This window comes from Sipha flava, unplaced genomic scaffold (assembly GCF_003268045.1).
Source record: "Sipha flava isolate LNK unplaced genomic scaffold, YSA_version1 169_pilon_pilon, whole genome shotgun sequence".
NCBI classification, from domain to species: Eukaryota; Metazoa; Arthropoda; class Insecta; order Hemiptera; family Aphididae; genus Sipha; species Sipha flava.
In genome coordinates this window covers 357747-377492 of record NW_020271881.1, presented here as the reverse complement: position 1 = coordinate 377492, position 19746 = coordinate 357747, and the positions used below count along the sequence as shown (strand labels likewise).

The window sequence follows — 19746 nt, the reverse complement described above, 5'->3', positions numbered from 1 at the left end:
CATTATCGGGACGGGGACGGAAACGAGGAGTATAGGGCAGGAATGCAGCCCCCTCGTCCGATCCTGCGCGAACATGTCGGCCAATACGATCGTGCGTAGGTGGGCGTGATTTATTGTGCTGCGATTAAAAGGAAAATGTATTTACGCTATGTTAAGAACGCCATACGCGTTCGAACGACGCGAAAATCGTTAACAACCGTTGCGGTGTACACGCGCACGCGCGCGTGTGAGCTGTGGGTGTGCATAAACGTACGGGAAACGCGTGCACGTGCGTACGACGTTCGTTGTTGCGGATCGCTACGGAAAACGGAACGGGTAGCCGAAAGAAGGAAAACGCGTCGACCAATGGTAGCTAGGCGGGAAATCGGCCATTTTCCAGGACCCGCGGCCGCCGACCATTGGAGGACACGCGTAATATATGTATACAGGTATATGCGCGTGTATTGTATTGTTCAGCGGTTACAAACGGCGAGGGGACATTTGTTTTCTGAACGAATTCGAACGAAAAAACGATCGAACGATCAATATCGACGCCGCGCGGCTCGTTCGATTACGTTTTCGATCATGGTAGCGCGACGACCATATTTTAATCTTAGACAGTAAGCTCAAACGAAAAAACATTTTGGGATCTCTGTCGTTACCTACGGTGTTTCCATACCGTATCTAACCTTCACGGTGCCCTTGGCAAATTTTATTTTGTCACTTATTTCATAGAAAAACCCAATTTTAATTTAACTTAAATGTGTCTTTTACCTTTGTTAATATCGTCACTGACTGCGGTCGTGGCAGGCACGTGATTTAGGGATGGTTGGTAAAATCAATCTCCGCCCTCCTAAACACCAAAGAGTATTTTATGTTGTTATTATATTTCTAACTATGAGCAATAAGTATCAAAACAATATTATATACATAATTATGTATTTTAAAACTTTATTTTTAATATTTATTAACATTAAAAATTATGGGCGTCGCCCGTTACCGCACAAACGCGCAAAATACGCATGGGACAAAACCGCACACAGATTTTAAAATACTGGATATCCCATTTCCGCACACGTTTATTTTGGACGATTATCGTCACTTATCGACAATTATCTATAACGACATTATTAAGCTTTATCTGTGAAAGATTGTATTCGCAGTGTACAAATTTGTAGTGTGTTTTTAGTCGTCTTTGAATCATTTCGCGTGACATTTCAAATAAAAATAAAATATGTTTAAACTTTTTACTAATAACCGTGGTAATAGTTCTATTAATTTCGACAACTATAACTTTCGTTATTTTAGAACTAATAAAAGTTCAGGTGATATTGTTTGGCGGTGTGTGCAAAAAACATGTAATGTAACTATTATCACCAACAATGAAAAAACGGTTTTAATTCGCAGTAATATTAAAGATCACCAACACGACGAGGACAATGATGAACAAAAAAAAGAACTACAAAAAATTCGTACAGCTATTAAACGTAAAGCTATTGAAAATGTATATGAAAAGCCAATAAAAATAATTTGTAAAGAATTATCAAGTATTGAAGACTCTCAGGTATGTTCATCTAATATAAATGCTCTTCGAAAGTCTATGTATCGAGAATGACGCAAAACTTTACCTACCGTTCCATCATCTATAACCGATGCTATACAAAAAGTTAAAATTGCTTGTATTGATCTGTGCGGTATCGTACTATTTTTGTGTGCGGTATTGGGTTATGCATTTTGTGCGGTAATGGAAAGCGCCGATCGTAACGTAATCACAGCATTATTTTGCTATTCGGTTGTCGAGTACACAAATAAAAAAATCCTCGGACGCACAGTTCTAAAAAACGCACAATGAATAAGCGTATTCGCATCTAGTTATAACTAATTTCTAAATTTGAATAAGCAAATTTAATTGTTTTCAGTAAAAGGGCCCCACCAAAAGTAATAGCTCCTCTTATATCTCTATGATACATATGTAAATATTTATCTTGAAAATAGGAACAATAATGGTTTTACAAGCGCTGTAACACCAGCAGATGCTATTAAAATATTTTGAAATAGTTTGAACAGTAATTCTCCGTTGTTTTGCGTTCCATAATCGTATCATTGAACTGATGGCAAGTCACGGGATTTGCATAAGGAAATATCTAATGGATAACATCTACAACGCGAATACTACTCGTTTGCATGACTTCGGCGAGCGTGGATGGGTAAAGTGGACGAAAATAAAATAATATCTACTAGTCATTTGATCGTTTCCGTTCATGCGTTTGAATGTAGACACGTAAAAATTATGTAGGCACATCACACGTGTGAATTATCTGAAAGTGTTCTGGGAAAATAACGAAACTGAAAGTCCTTCGGCAGCTGTGGGCATGATGAAAATCTGGCGACTTTTGGTGTTGATTCATGCCAAATGATACGTGTATAATGTGGGCGCATGAATATTCTGCTCAAATTTAGTAAATTCCGACCAAAATTAACTACAGGTAAAATAAGGTACATGTAAATTCCGCCCGAATAAAATACAGGTAAAGAAACACATATGTAAATTCCGTCCGAAAAAAAATTGATGATTAATAAACACATCCTACATATAACTTATAAGTTGTAAGTAATAAGTTCTTATTGCTGAAGTTTAAAAGTTTAAAGTTACTTTTATTTGTATTTTTCAATCAAAAACGTACAGGCATAATAGCCAAAAGGTTTAAATAAGATGTGACATGATTGACGATTGTCGCCTTGAGATTCGTTCGAACATTTTGTGACTTCCAAATACTATAACACGCCACGTCAGGAACTGTACGGTCGCGTCGTACAGTCACGAAACGTTTAGTTTAAAAATATTTAGTTTTCCGGGCGGAATTTACCAATCAATTTTTGTTCCGACACATTTTTTCGGGCGGAATTTACCATTGACCTTTTTTTTTATCTATCAATATCGGGCGGAATTTACAATACCTCTTTAATATGATCGCCGGAAAGGACGCGATCCACCGCGTGCATAAGTATCACGTGAAAAAAAACATGTGAAAACGCCGTGTGTCACTGGTACGACGTGTACGGCCCCGACTGTGTTTTCGTTGGGTCGTCCGTTCGTTTTCGTGCACGCGAGTATGCTGTATAATATTATTATGTTAATGCGATTCGATAACGCGCGCGGTCTGGTCCACAGACGTTTGGCATCTAGTGTAGCAGCGGGACACCTACGCGCGAGCAAGTACACGCATTTATTTTGTTGTTATTATTTTATTATATTACGATATAACATAAATATGTGCGTGTTACACGCACGCACGGAGTGTTTCGGCACGATTTGACAAATTAAATAACTTTCGTTTATTCAAAAATTGTAATTATTTTTTTTTTTTAATAAAAATATTATGTAATTACCCATGGTTTATAATTTTATTTTTATTTTTGGATCTTGAAGTATAAAATATAAAACATTACTATTCTACTGTTTTGTGTTACAAAGTCAAAACAGCTATGCTTTGGATATTGGTTTTTAAACCTGATTTTAAGAAAAATTTCACGTAAAAGTTGAGTCATTTTTTTATAACGAATTTTCAAATTAATCGAAAATTTTATCATTCCATTCAGCCCTTATATATGTTATATAGTCATATAAAACTAATAATAACTGATAACATTATGCAAATTTACAAAAAATTCCAGAAAATCAACTTATTATACTATTATATTATGTTTATAATATAGTATCTAAACATGTTTTTGAAAAAATCATGTGAACAATTAAGGTTATATTTACTTTTATTTTCAAACGATAAAATATTAAATCGTTAATTTCAAGTAAAAAAAAAAAAAAAATTAAAACCACAGTAAATACAACGCAGTATTACTTTTTCAAAAACAAGAAATATATAATAAAAAATCCGATGGAATAAAAGTTGTTTAATTTGTTGAATCGTGCTCAGAAACACCCTGTAGGTACATCGTACTTACTTATAAATGGGTTGATGTGTGTGTATATATATTATATATACTATTATATAACCCATATTGCGTTATTAGAATGATTGTCATTAGATCGTTTGCGCGCGTGCGTACCTTTTACACACGTATTATACGCGATACACTGTGATGTATACGTATTTCATTACCATCGACGCACGTCAAAATCGGTCATTAATCTCAATAATATAATGTGTGCGAAACAAACGGATATGAAATATAACATATGTACGTCGTATACGACTGGTATAGGTCATAACGTATAAAAATATATATTATATGAGCGTACTTAAATAGTAAACACATTATATTGAGTTGTGATCATATAAAACGTATAAAAAAATAAATGTATAATAAATGTATATATATATATTTATATATATGTGTGTGTGTGTGTGTGTGTATAAAACACCACTACATGTGTTATTTATGCGTTTCAAGTGTATATAGGTACGCGTATAAATTAGAGTAAAAAAATATAACAATAATAATAGTATGACCACCGAACCGAACGCAAAGTTCAGAGGTCATACGTACTTATCTTATGTGTATACAAACATATAAAATATAAGTGTGTCTGTGTGTGTTACACACTCGCGTGGTGTGCAATATCATATGTCTCCGTACCAAATTTATTGTCGTCACGACGAGGCGAATTAAATAGTTATTATGTGCGCGTATACCGAACCATAGACAGATTGATACAAAAGCAAGGCTGGGAAGTTGGTCGACGAATTATTATTGTATAGTAACTCGACGTAGTCAAATATTACGGTGTAGTATCAAGATAGATTATACAGTCAATGATATTAAAATGGTTATTATTGTTTGTTAATTGCGGGCTTAACTTTAAAGCGGAATAGTGACCAATTAAACTAAAACAATATTAATTTTTTTTTTTAATTTAACTAAGCCTAATGACTTAGGCTAATATTACGGCTAAGATAAGGCTTAATGTATGTATTTAATGTATAATCGGAAAATTGCTGTATTTTTTCACCTTCGGGTAAAATTGATACAATATCATCAGAGGCCAAAAAAATAATTTTTTGTAGTCATTTAAATAAAACCGGACGCAATTCATGCGGTCGTTTAGATTAAGACGGACGCAATCCGTGAACCCGCTTATCAACGTTTTTTTTTCGGGACGCAATTAGTGTGTAGCCCGATAAATAGTAGATGTATTTAGAAAATTCGTTTGTTATTTTTTGTCAAACCATTTGCAATGTACTTTGGATTAATGTTATACCCTGTTCAACAACAGATGAGGTACCTAAAATATATGGTGTTATGGTATAGATTGCACTCACGTTCGTATACTATACACCAGGGCCATATTGAGGTCTGGTGGCGCCCCTGGCGAATCACTGTATTTGTGCCCTTCCCCTAACGGAAATTTGCATTTTTTTTTACAAAAAATAATTTGAGATATATAAAGCATGTATAAAACATAGTATACAAGGTAATAATTACCGATAAACTTTAATAACTATTTATATTACTTAAAAATATAAAAATCAATACATTATAAAAACGTGTAATTTTCTTCAAACGTTTTTGTTTTACAATTGTGTTAGATGATTTTAAATTTATTTTAATACAATATTACTATGGCACTTTTCTTGCTTTTAAAAGGCAAATTTATCAATGACATAATCAAATGAAATTGTTTTAACTACATCTTTTTTATATTTCGTGAAAAATATTACATAAGTTATGTTGAAATTTGCGCCTTTCCTAGAATTGCACCCCTGGTCCATGCCCTCTTACCCTGCACTACTGAATATGGCTTTGCTGTACACCGCGTCACGAGGATACGTTTCTGTAACGCAGTGGCGGAATGTCATTAAAAAAAAGCGTTTGCGAACAACATCACTCTCATTTTCGTACTGCGGGTGCGTTTCGCAGGCAGGTGAACCGCGTGTGTTACAACTCGCGATTATCGCAACGTCGTACGCGGCCGTTTTGTTGTAAGAACGTGTCGCGAGCATTATTATTTATTACAGGAAATCAGGGCCGTAGCGCATCTGGCAAAAAGTAAATTTATACCTCAACATTTTTACAATATCGGAGGATTATTCCGCCCCCTTAAAAAAAAAAAAACCTCACGAATAGCTACAAATAACTTTTAAAATAATTCATGTTTCTTTTAAAGTTTTTATTTTTTAGGCTTAGTCACCCAATTCGTTGGTTCAAGTTGCACATCTGCTGCGCTGTATCTAAACATATCGGATTTTTTAATAGAAATTCTTCGGCCCTCAAACAAGAGATTTGAGAGTTAAAAATGTTTATATTATTGAGTTAAAAAAATTAAAAATACATTATTTACGTTAATATTTCAATATCCGTTCGCGTACTAGGGAAGATTTTTTTGACGGATACCGTCGTGACTCGTACGTATACGGTAAAATAAAGACGCCTATTATTCCGTACCGAAAACTCGTCGATACCAGTCGCGCGTGTAAACGTGTGCTCGGGTTCGAATTCACGCGCAGTACCGCCATATATTATCTTCGAGACGCATTCGTACGCAATCCATTTTCGCATTACTCTACACGCTCGGACCGTCGTCACGGTCGGCACATATGATATTATAATACACGAACAATGGCCGTAAAGCGCGCGCGTGTTTGTGTGCAAGGGAATCGTAACGCAATATCATAAACAGTTGCAGTGAATATAATATAGGCATGTAAATGTAGGTACGTAAAATACGCCTCTGCCAATAAACTTTCCACGTGTGGTGCACATCTGATTTGACCGGGTTCCGCGCAAAGTCCTCGCAATGAACGCACGACGAACGAAAACGTGTGTATTCGTCGTCGGAAGTACATAATATTTTACTTGCATTATTGTTTTACGGTTTCGATTTTGCGGTATTATTAATGCACGATCCAGTGGACGTTTTTAATGCGCGTGGACCAATTATTTATGCACGGTCTCGTGCATTACATAAAACGATAGATTCCAACCCATATACGGGCGCCAATATCTACTGCACGCGCACAGTGTGTGTGTGTGTGTTATAAATATTATTATTGTTTCAGTGATTGCAATAGCACTAGATTACTATACGTCGCGCGTGTATTTTTTATTCGTGTGGAATAATAAAAATTGCGATCGCGCGAAAAGATAAAATATCATATAATATATTGTACCGAAGACGTACATGGAAAAACGTACAACCCCGTATTGGTAAATCTGTGCAGCAGCCCACGACCGCATAATATTATGTATTATTATTATTATTGTTATTATAATTATAATTATATATAATAGCGACGCTATTATTTATTGTTATTGTAACGCGACGCGTAATTTGTCCGACCGTGTACTTGTGGAAATATGTGCATGCGCGCGCACATTATACTTTATAATTTAAATGACGATTTATGTAAATATACGCGCGCGCGGCGGCGGTGGCCATCGGAAATCGTGATAATAAGGGGTTCGCTGTGCATCCGTGAGTTTGTAAGTTCCTACAACAATCGATGGTTAATTAAAAATTAGTTGAATACTAATGTGCGCTTTTGTACTTTCGTGTTAAGTGTGCGCGACCGACATTCACAGTCTGTACTTGCGGTTTCCAACCTGGGGTACACAAGATGATCTCAAGGAATACGTGGAAAAAAAATTGGGTTATAGCGGAAAATATTGAACTTGTTTTGTCCCAAACGATTTGTTTCGAAAGTATGCATTATATGTAATTGGAAACGAAAACTTGACCATACATGTATCTTGTAGAAATTGAGTATAGAATGTAGATTATAGAATACTACTAAATGTATTTAATAATAAGTATAGAAATAAACTAAACGTAGTTCCAGATTTAAGATTATATTTTGCATTATTTGAACCTGATGAAAAAACTATATAACTGGAAATAAGGTCAAGGGTCTCACTATATTTGTATACTACAATTTTTACATTCAAGTAAAATTATTTATTTATTATGTGTCTTATTAAAAAATATATATATTACTAAATTATATTATTGTTATTATTAATTTAAATATTTTTTGAATAATAAAATAATAAAAATTTAAATTAAATATTAAATGGATAATAAATCCTTAGACTGAAGGATTAATATACTTGTAAAGAATGACCGGTTTCGAATTTAAAATTCATCGCCAGGTCACGACTCACAAGTACTTAATAAATATATTATCACTCCAGATTAAGCATTTATTTATTTATTTCTATATATAAACTATTTATTTGTATATTTATTTATTCTTTTTAGAATAGTTATGTGAAAAAAGTTTAGAATTTGTTATGAGAGGTACAATCTAGCAAAATATTAAGCATAGGGGTACGGAAGAAAAAAAGATTTGGAACCGTTGGTCTATGACAGTGGTACCCAACCCGTGGCCCGTGAAGGTATTCTATGTGGCCCATTACGAATTTTCTAAAATAGAAAAAAAATTTTAAAATGTATGAAAAAATGTTTAAATTATTTATTTTTATATATTACTTTTATTTAAATTTATGAATTCGTTTAAATAATTATTCCAAAAAATACAATTATATATACCTCAATTTATAATATTTTCAATAGACAATAAAAGATAAGAAAACAAATCCAATATATAAGATTATTTTTGTACTTTTATACTTTGTGGCCCGCTTGAAAATAATTGTTTAGCAAAGTGGCCCGCCAAAGGAAAAAGATTGAGCATCACTGGTCTACACGAACAATGTTACATAAACAAATTTGCCTACCGTGTTTTTATATAAACTCCGATTGATCACGGGTTCGCAGATCTGAGTTGAAATGGAAATCGTCAAACGTATCACTATTACACAGTTAATTCATATATAACCACTATAATTGGTTGATAATATTATTAAAATACATGTATACAATGGACTTGAGTAATCGATGATGTACAACGAGTAGAAACTTAAAGTATAAGGTGTACTATATCGTATACTAGACTTCTAAACACATTAGTTTGGGATACTTATGCATAATATTCCCCATCGTGTCTATCCGTTATAGTTATCAATACGTATTCTTACGATTGTCGATATAATAAAATACCAAATTAAATTATTATTACTAGACAGGATTAAAAATAACGAAATCTTAGTTTTTCAAATAGATTTCTTACTGATCAATATTGGTAAATAGGTACCAATATACAAATATTTTTTAAACAAATAACTATTTCATTTATTTTAGTTTTTACATAGATTCATATTGTAAAAGTTACTAAATTTTTTTTTATATCGTACGTGGAGCTATTAGTTCATTCGTTTATTATTTATTATAAGTTTAGTAACCAGAAATTTGACATCTTTATTGATCTCGGATGATCATCCACATATAGATTCCGTATGTAGATACTATATACCTGCATGGGACAGAAAAACTATTGCGTTATAGACAGACTGTTGCGACTTGTTAAACGCAATTTAATTGTTGCAAACAGGACCAAGTGAAATTCGCATCGAATACATGGGTTTCCGCATTATCAATGGTTCGTTCCAATATGTAAATCAGTTTTTAAAATAACGGTATCAATAAATGTTAATGGAATGAAAAACAATGATTTAAACTCTATTTAAACAAGAATGTAAATGTTTTGAAACATCATTAGCATGCTACTCCACCGTACGTGCAGAAGCGTGCACAGGATCAAATGTAGCACGGACCCAGATATAATTATTTTAATTCATATAGATACACAGTATTATATATTTTTTTCATTACATTTTCATAACATTTTAAAATTTAATTAGAAAAAATGATCATATAATATAATAGAACATAATTTCTCTTGATTGACTTGTTAATAATATTTAAAAACATTAAAAAGTAAATTATGTAAAAAATATTAATAATACCTATTTGAAAACAAGGTTTTCCCGGGCCAACCCTCTGAGCACACCACTTGTCCAATAGTTTTCCATATTCATACAACTGTCGAGCTGTATCACAATGAAGTCGCTTGTCACGTGATACAAGTGCTTCTGAATTACGAAATAAAAAATTGAAATTGTTTTCGTATACTTGCACACACGAATTACGTGTAGCAACATAAAGATACAAGTTTCACTATTCAAAGACGAAGGCAAAAATTATTCATGGGTTGGGTTAACGATATTAAGATAATATTTATTTATTTTATTTTTTTCACCTATTTATTTACAAGCCGAGATATCGGCAACGGGGGAAGGGTTGAACCTCTAACCTTCTTCTCCTTAGCTACGTCGCTGACTTTGTCGTGTTAGAAGTGAGCGTTTAGGCATGACACATTTAAATTAAATTGTTATTATTTACGTATGACGAGTATTGGCTAAGATTGTAGTATATAACAATAAGATGAAACAAAAATAAAATAAACAACATAAATACAAATTCAACAAAGATTTTAAAATTGATTTCGATCAGCGGTTCTTAACCTGTAGTCCGCGGCCCTCTAGAGATTCGCGGCAGCCTTAACACATAAACATACGTCATTACGTGACATGAGCGCATTATTACAATATTGATGGATTATTAATATTATTAATTTTAATTTTTTTTATCCGAAGAATTTTAAGTGATAACAGGGCTTAAGCAGGGTGACGCACTATCGCCAATACTTTTCAACATAGCATTAGAAAAAGTAATACGCAGTGTACAAAGAAATAAACCAAGAATTAATATTGACAAAACCACGCTAGATGTGCTAGGTTTTGCAGACGATCTAAATTTAGCAGGAGAAAACAAGGAAATGATTGTGCGAAATACCAAAACACTCATACAAAAAGCAAAAAAGATTGGTCTAGAAATAAATGAGAAGAAAACCAAAGCAATGGAAACGTTGCCTGAAATAGATGAAGAAGACCTTATAGTAGATAATTACATATTCGAGAAAGAACATAGCTTCAAGTACCTTGGTGTAACAATCACTGGTAACAACGACTGGAACACCAAAATAACCAGTCGCTTGCTCAAAGGGGAAAGGACTTTTTTTTCACTAATAAAATATTTCAAATCGAAACTATTCTCTAGAGGAACAAAAGTACGACTGTACATGAGTATTGTAAAACTAATGCTAACTTATAGGTGAAAAGTATGGCCAACGACAGTGCAGAACGAATGAAAACTCAGAAGTTTTGAGAATAGAGTACTAAGAACAATATGTGGACCAGTTTTTGATACCAAAATAAACAGCTGGTGTAGAAGAAAAAACAAAGAAATAAGGGAAATCACCAAAGTACCTCCCATAACAAGTTATGTAAAGGGACAGAGAATCCAATGGTTTGGACACATAATGAGACGAGAATAAATGAATGAAGTTAGAGCAGCAATTGAAGCAATTGAATACAAGCCAACAGGCAGAAGACCTAGAGGCAGACCCAAGAAATGATGGATGAATGGAGTACAGCAAGATATAGAGAGGCTAGAAGTAACAGATTGGGAGGAAAGGATACAGGATCGTAATTATTGGAGAGCAGTGACGGTGGCAGCTAAAACTCTTACAGAGTTGTGAAGACACATAAGAAGAAAAAGAAGAAAAATTTTTTTATATATTTTTTATTATGTAATAGATAGATCTTATCTTTATACGATGTTCAAAAACGTGTGTCTCAAGTATAAGACCAACCATCGCATTAAGTTAATAAAAATTAAATTTTAAGAATATTAAAAAAAAAAATTAAATCTTAAATAATTTAATTTAAATTAACTGAAAAATTAAGTGTTATAAGAATAATTATAAATATGTATATTTTTGTAATGTCTACTAATATAATTATTATAATTTTGGTTTTTAATAACATGAGATGTTTTGTAAAAAAAAAATTGGTAAGGGGGTCCGCATTTTCTAATAATCGGGGGTCCGTGATCTACAAAAATGTTAAGAACCACTGATTTAGACCGTAAGACTAGGTTTTGATATTTTATTAAACACTAAAACCGTTACGCGTTAATAATATTATGATTATGATCACCGTCGTGTTCCGAACGCGTTATGGTTCGTCCATGCGATGTTTACTCGCGCGATCCCGGGCACACGTGCGCTCGGCATAGTGAGAGGGAAACGTCGCGCTTTGGCCCGCACGTGGACCGCACTGAATGTTTTTCGTCCCGTTTGCGCACGTAAATCATTGCTAAAGACGTCGGCTCGGACACGACACGTGTGCACACCACCGCACCGAACAGAATATACCCGCGCGCGTACCCGTTGTAACGGTACAAGATCGCTTTTACTTTTACCTCTTACCTTCGGAGCAAACGTATTGCAGCTTATTTATACAATTATTGTTGTTCATTGCGCGTCAGCGCAGTTGTAAGCAGTGCCGTCGTTAGCGAGCAGGCAACTTAGGCAATTGTCTTGGGCCTCGCACTTAAAATAAATTTGGGAGCCCACGGTTTTGTCAAGTTAGAATAGTTAAATATACTTAGATTTAAGCAATGTCGGATCTAGGAGGAGCAAGTGAGTATGCTTGTCCCAGGTGCAGTTAGTATAAGGGCGCTCTTAAATTAACGGAAAACAAAAAATGTCATTACATCCATCCATCCATACATCCATCATCGTAAGGACGCTGCATTCGTCCTTAAATTTCCTAGACCTGGTACTGGATGTAAGGAAATTGTACTGATTTTACCTAAGGCCTCGCAAAACATTGCGACGACACTGGCTGTAAGCATTTATTTCGGAACACGTATTTGTTTAAATAATAATCTCGTGTGTGTAGTGTAAATATACGGTTTGAATTTTTCGTTTTTCCCCGGCACAGTAACTGTTTGGATTATCCGTAATTTTAACGTATGTTTGAATTAAATAATTAAGGAATTTCACCTCTCCTCCGTACCACCCCATTAGTCATAATAAAATCGTTGTTTGCACACTTAATAAATGCTTCGATAAACGTTACATGCCGATTTACAAAACCATTATATTTCCAAAATAATATATAACAACTATTTAATGTCGATCAGAGTGCATTGTGTACTTCTTTGTACGTTATTTTCATAAAAATTATTTACATTCGGCAAAACGAAAGATAACACTTGTACGGCTTCGTGTACCAAACCGACAACACTACAAATCGTATTCGACGCCACATTTTCAGTCGTTTGCATATGTATAGTGTATAGTCGCAGTTCCGAAGGCGCGTATAATGTTGATTAATCAACGATGGACACAATGTTTACTCTTATGGTATACATTGTTTTATACCGTTCACATTTCAGATCGTTCACGTCTCACGGATGTACCTAAAACTAAAGGCATAATCTTTCCATTTGTCCATCTAAGCTTCCTATGTGAAACGTGAACAACGGCTTCGTGTTATAATTCGAAATTGTATTTAATTTAATTTAATCGGAACGTATGTAAATGATTATAAAAGAACTTACTGAAATTTATATGTATTGTGTATTTATTTGCGGACTCAAGTTCGTAAATATTATTAGATTTCAGAACGAGTAAAAAATAATTCTATCTTGTAACCGACCATGTTAAGAATTTTGGCAGTAACGCTTTTAGTAGAATTAAATATGATCAACAAATGGACAAGTTTGTCTGGATGTAAGTACAGTTTGGTCTAAAAATAAAATAATTGTATTTGATTGTTTTTCATCAGCGTGCTATAGTTTTATGAACTACGTAGCTAATTACAATAATGGGGACCCAAGTATTTCGAGAAGTATTTTAGTTTGATCAATTTTTAGCGCGAATAATTAGGATATTAGTGAATTATTTTAATTTCATAATAACACATAGCTAATTGTATAATAACTCGTAGTTTATTAATACTTATAATCGCAAATGAGGCTTTAAATCGCGTGTATGTTACTCATTTAATTTTTACATAATACATATATAAAGAGTCAAATAGTATAGTAATGTATATTATATGGAAGGTGTTACGTATGAATTTACCGGAGCAAATTTTTTAAATCGATTATAATATTATCTCTACTGTTCGTATACAACGACCGACTTATCTACACAAGTTTTAGGTTCGCGCAAAAAAACTATTGATAAACATATATTATTGGTAAGATATATAGATAATTTATAGTTGTACCAATACATCATTGAAACGATTAGAAAGTTGAAAACGCTGAAACGCTTGGCGGTAACATTATTTCGAAACCGATAAGATTAAAAATCTCTTGTTCAGAAATTCCAAGGCAATTAAATCTGAAACGCGTTACCATATGACTGCAGTCATCGCCGGCGGAAGGGCTCGAGCATTTCACAGTGTTTAATAATTTGTAAGCCAATAATTTTATTTTTTCAATTACATAAAAAGTGCCCCAGTCGTTAGTAGTTATTGGTATTTTATACAAATATATTCATTTTATATACAGTAGTATATTTTTGACGATTTGATGATAAACATAACATCAATGCTTTTCAATAAAAAAAAATATAACATCAATGTTAAGGAAAAATGTTTTCACCTAAGTTATGTAGAATAGAAAATCTACCCCGGGCCCCGAAAAACCTCCCGTTGACGCTGACTTCAACCATGTAACGATTGCGATGTGGTTTCTAACGGCAGATTAGGATGAGCCGCGGCTAATGTGCGTATTATAATAATATCACTCTCAACTTCCTATAAAAATACTATTACTATATAATATTTGTCCGTACGCGGCTGACTTGTCTACCTGGTCATCACTTCGTTTCGTACGCAGCGATAACAATATTTCGACCAGGCGATTTCTTTGTCTTTTTTGCCTTTGTTCTTCGCACAAACCGACTTATGTACATCACTATGACGTCACCGGAAACGCGTATTCAACACGAGGAAACGGCACCGCTGATACACGCCTGCGCACGCGCACTTATTGTACTTAGAAAAAAATAAAAATATGTATAAAAAAAAAAAAAACACATTATTGGTGGGATCGGCGGCACGGGTCAGCGAGAATCGATTGAAAAGCCCCAGGGCCGCCATGTGACGCGTTATTATTTATGCTTACCAACCAGTAATTATACGAGTATGACACTTTTTGTGCCATTAATTTCCTGTTCGCACAGCCCAACGTTTATTTGACGATCATTTTAATCAGACGTGATGATCGACTGTTGAATTCGAAACGGCAAGTGCGGTGCCAAAGGGGGGGGTATTACAGGTGTAGTAACACTTTTGGCTGTGTTATAACTAAGTCTTAAAAATATAAAGATTCATCATAAACGGTAATGAACATATATTTACCATAACGAAATATATACATTTTACAATAACAATAACGCTTCTCGTTACACCGTTTTGCCTAATAATCTAAAGTTGTGGTCTTGTATCGTTTCATGCACGATTTAAAATATATGTGTGTAAGAAATAAATCGTACATTAAAAATTTTAATTATTTATTTTATTATTTTCTCATACATTAGTACATTATTACTGTTAGTCAATACTATACATAAGTACATTAATACTTATTTATATGTAATGTAAATACTAATGTGTTCATATGATTGCATAATAGAATATACGTAGTTATTATTTTGTTGCGCATAATTTTGTCGATTAATTTCGAATAACACCCTCCCCCGGCCTTTGAAATGCCTAGCTACGCGTCTGCAAAACGGACTGTAGACGTTTGAAAATTTCGTAGAGCGAGAGGGTGGTGAAAAAAACACAACAACGTATAACTACTTGATCAACGCGTGACACACAGGCATAGCGTAAACAATGTGCTCGGCAGATGATTGATAAATAATAATAAATAAACGAATGATTATTCGTCGACGGTTTAAAAAAGAAAAAATTGGGTTTTCAGGAATAAAATAACAATAATGCGCTGCATATCGGACTGCTGCACCACATCTAACGCGTTATTTAATTGAAAAAACAATTTTATTTAATTTATTTTTTTCATTTTGATCTCTTCAAATCACATTACCACAGATATCTATGTGGAAGACTTACATCCAAACAGCTTTCTGATTTAGGACATTTCTATTCGACGATCCATATAATTATGTCAACGTCTCGATAATCTTGTTCACTATTCTTCCCTCTTGCCCGTTATTTTCGTTGAGTTTGCAATTCCCCCTGTTCGCCTGTATCGCATTACCAACTGCGGACACCAATTTCTCGATCTTACCGAGACGTGATTACTAGTATCTACTATTTGCTGTGTGTACTTTTTTTTAAAATTTATTCTACCGGATGACAAGTGTTTTTCGTTTTTCAGACAGAAGCGCACTGCTTTAAATTTAGTTTTTGACGCGTGTATCATAATCCACTGCGAAAAATATATCCTTATATCCTTATTTATTCTCTTAAAACTGCGTGGTAATGGATAAATGTCGTGAAAAACAAATTCCGATAAATATAGAACTAACAGTTTTGTACATATGTATGTGTTATATACATAATGTAGATCTGCTTAGGTATCTTTAATCCTTTTAGTAAATGGAATAACACAAGTGTAGAAAATATTAACACCCATAATACTTAGATTAATAATATATGCGATGACAAAATATATATATATACATATTGTTATATAGTTTTAGTTCTTTAGTATTATATACAAAAACATTTAAATATTAAGTCATACATTATAATATTACTGTATAAATTTACGTTTACCTTAAATATAATATTTTTAACACATACATACATACATACATACATACAGTTTTGAAACATAATTTTTTTCTACCTCTCTATGACGGAAAACTTTACAACGGAAAAATGTTTGGTCACAAACGATTCCGTTATAGAGTATTTATATACGTATATATGTATGTGTGTATATCTTATTTAAATCATGCTATTCCGGAGTAGAACGAAGGCCATTTTTGCCCAATATTATTGATATTTCCAAAAAATGTTTAAAAAAAAAATTATGTAAGTCGAGCACTAAAGTATTATGTTTATAATAAAGTTTTTTTTTAACGATTCTAATATGTTGTGAATTTTTTTTTAACATAATATATTATTACCGCAACGGTGAGAAAATAAAATACCGGTTATTTTTTATAATTTTTTTTTATAAAACTTTATAGGTATAATATTAATGCCGTAATCCGTATTCGAACTAGTTTGATATTTAGTATTTTGATTGCTATACATATAATGCATATTATAAGCCAGTACCTAGATTAAATATCCCGCAGCAACAAGGAAATTGACAAAATGTATAATCGAGTAATTTAATGTTCACGCCGAAAATCAACTATATCACTAGTTAGCGCAACAGGACATCATTGATTATTACTATTACGACGATACAATAGTTTTTATACTGATGTCTTTTTTGTCAACATTCTAAATATGATATAAATCAGGGATGGGCAATTCAAAATTACTAATTTTAGAAAATTAAAATCTAGCCAGCCAGAGCATAGAAAAAAAAAAGGTCATTCAAAATATGAATTTTAATTAGCATTTATATACACGGAAATAATAAATTTAACCCACACAACAGCACGATACGAATGATACAAAAAAAACTGATACAGTTAAATAGTTCGGTACAAACAACTATGATTGAAAGCTATACTTATACCACTGATTATAAATAGTATATAATCAATGCTTATACATACATATGATATCAGACATTTAATGATTTTTGATACTAGTAATTAATTATTATATCGATAAGTTAGAGTATAGATGATAAACTTTAAAATTGTATGATGTAATTTTAAAATATAGCACAGGCCAGATAAAAAAGGCTCGTTGGCCGGATGCCAGTTGTCCACCCCTGATATAAATGATATGGAAATGATGTAATAAGAAAACTGATTGAATGTCTTGAAATAGACAAGTTCAATGATATACAGGCTGCAATGCAAGTGAATTTGTTTTTATGCCTTCGATAATTATATCATATATTAAGCATTTTAAAATAAAAATATTTAAAATTTCCTAAAAAGCTAAAATATATTCGGACACTTTCAGCCAATTAGACGAGTTGAATGCATCTTAAATTATGCCCTTGCAATTTGTATTTTCCTATTCGCTTTTCATTTATCAAACTTCACAGATCCACACAGCATATTTTTGCAAATAATTAACCAGTTATTGGCACCATAAGTCTGTTTTTTTTTGTTACCTAATCCTTATTCACCATATATTTTTAAAGACTGAACTTAAGATCCACAATTACAGAGGCAAATCAGCAGGTTATTCAATTTATTTTATTTTTTTTTTTTCTGGTTCTATTATATGATAATGAGGGTAGTAAACAGATTCATGTAATTTAAAATGCGAAGTTTATAATAATAAAAAAAAAAAATAATAATAATAATAATGCTATAGGAGAAAAAATTAAAATCTACAGATGTATAGCAATATCGAAACACATTCAAATGAAAACGCCTACTCACTCTATTTTTTTGGGAGCCTGTGAAATATTTTATTTTTAATTCTTTTTTTTAACGAAATTTTATACGGCGATGTCAGATTGAAATACATGTTGAATTATTGGATGAGTGACTCCAGCGCGCGGCTATAAGATTATACACCCGCCGGAGGTCTTTTCGTTTTTATTTAGTCACAACGTCAATGAATAACTATTATTACGTTTGGCTTATATACATTACATTTTTTTTAAAACTATGACCTACGGCTGTATACACTGAATACAATACAATACGAATAATAACATAACATATATGAGTTTTTTGTTTTCGTGTTAATATTAGATCGCGTTTATGGCGAAAAACGGGTGCGTACTTCTATACATAGAGTATGGTGACTAGAATATAAGTATATACTACGTACTAGAAATGGTCACCTATTTATTTCTAAATCGGAACGTGATTTCCTGTTCGAATATTAATTGTATATTATATATATATTTATATATGACTGTTTGGTATGCATATTATATATTATGTGAAGAATACAGATATTGTTATGTGTACACAAGTATATATAATAAAATAAAATCAATTACAATCTAATATTGTTCTAGTATTATTGTTGTCGAAAAGAGTTTGAAATTTTCTGTTTGCTCAAATATAATTATGAAGCATTAATAACAAATAATCTTACGGAGTACAATTTGTTACTGCGTACGAACACCGGAATAATACTATGATATTTTATTGATTTGAAAAATACCGGTCGGTATTTTGAGAGTAAAACGTGTAGAATAAAAAATATAATAAATTATACAATATTTTTCAATATGCATACAACTTGGTTCACTTAAAAAAAAAAAAAATCACTTATGTATAATACATTATGTGAAACATGTGTTATAACAATATACACATATACTTATATACGAGTATTATACTGGTTCTGGTTCGACAACGCAACTCGAGAATTCCGATTCTAATAAATATATAGAACACTTAGCGTATACGTTTTATATATAAATACATATATAAAAAATTGAGTGTAAATTGTGGTGACATTACGTTTTTGGAACGTAACATTGATTTTATTATTGGGGAACAGGACAAACATATACGTATAAAAACCGGTAGCGACACGACTACCGCAGATATAAGCAGATATAATATAAGCCGACGGGAATGTCCAAATGTAACTACAAATGATTGAAGCAATTATGACAGAGTTGATTTTTTTTTTTTTATTGGTGAAGTAGTACATTTTCAATCTATACTTAAATAAATGTACAGTAAGTAAATTATTTGAATTTATAAGATCTATACATTGCATGGGTACTTATTTTTGAGGAAATTACTCATTAGTAGCACCTCTGAATTTATTAATGTATAATTACTTGTTTTTTTTTTTTGTTTTTTTTATAGTTTAGGAAGTCTTTTAGCCAATTTTTTTTTAGTCTTCTGGTGGGATTACCAGGAAATGTTAAGAAGGGCATTTGAGAAATAAGTGAATTTT

The 19746-nt window shown here is 32.6% G+C and overlaps 1 protein-coding gene across 2 annotated transcripts in view; it reads left to right on the top strand.

The window, feature by feature from the left end:
* The window catches only part of LOC112679834 (Krueppel-like factor luna), a 109677-nt gene that overhangs the window by 18892 nt on the left and 71039 nt on the right, over positions 1-19746 (top strand). Inside the window, exon 1 of one of the 2 annotated variants that reach the window (XM_025549759.1) lies at positions 1189-1543. The exons of the other annotated variant lie outside the window; for it this stretch is intronic. Coding sequence (XP_025405544.1) covers positions 1214-1543 — 330 coding nt within the window. The 5' untranslated portion in view covers positions 1189-1213. Of the gene's footprint in view, positions 1-1188; positions 1544-19746 lie in introns of those variants that run through there. 2 annotated transcript variants of the gene reach the window in all.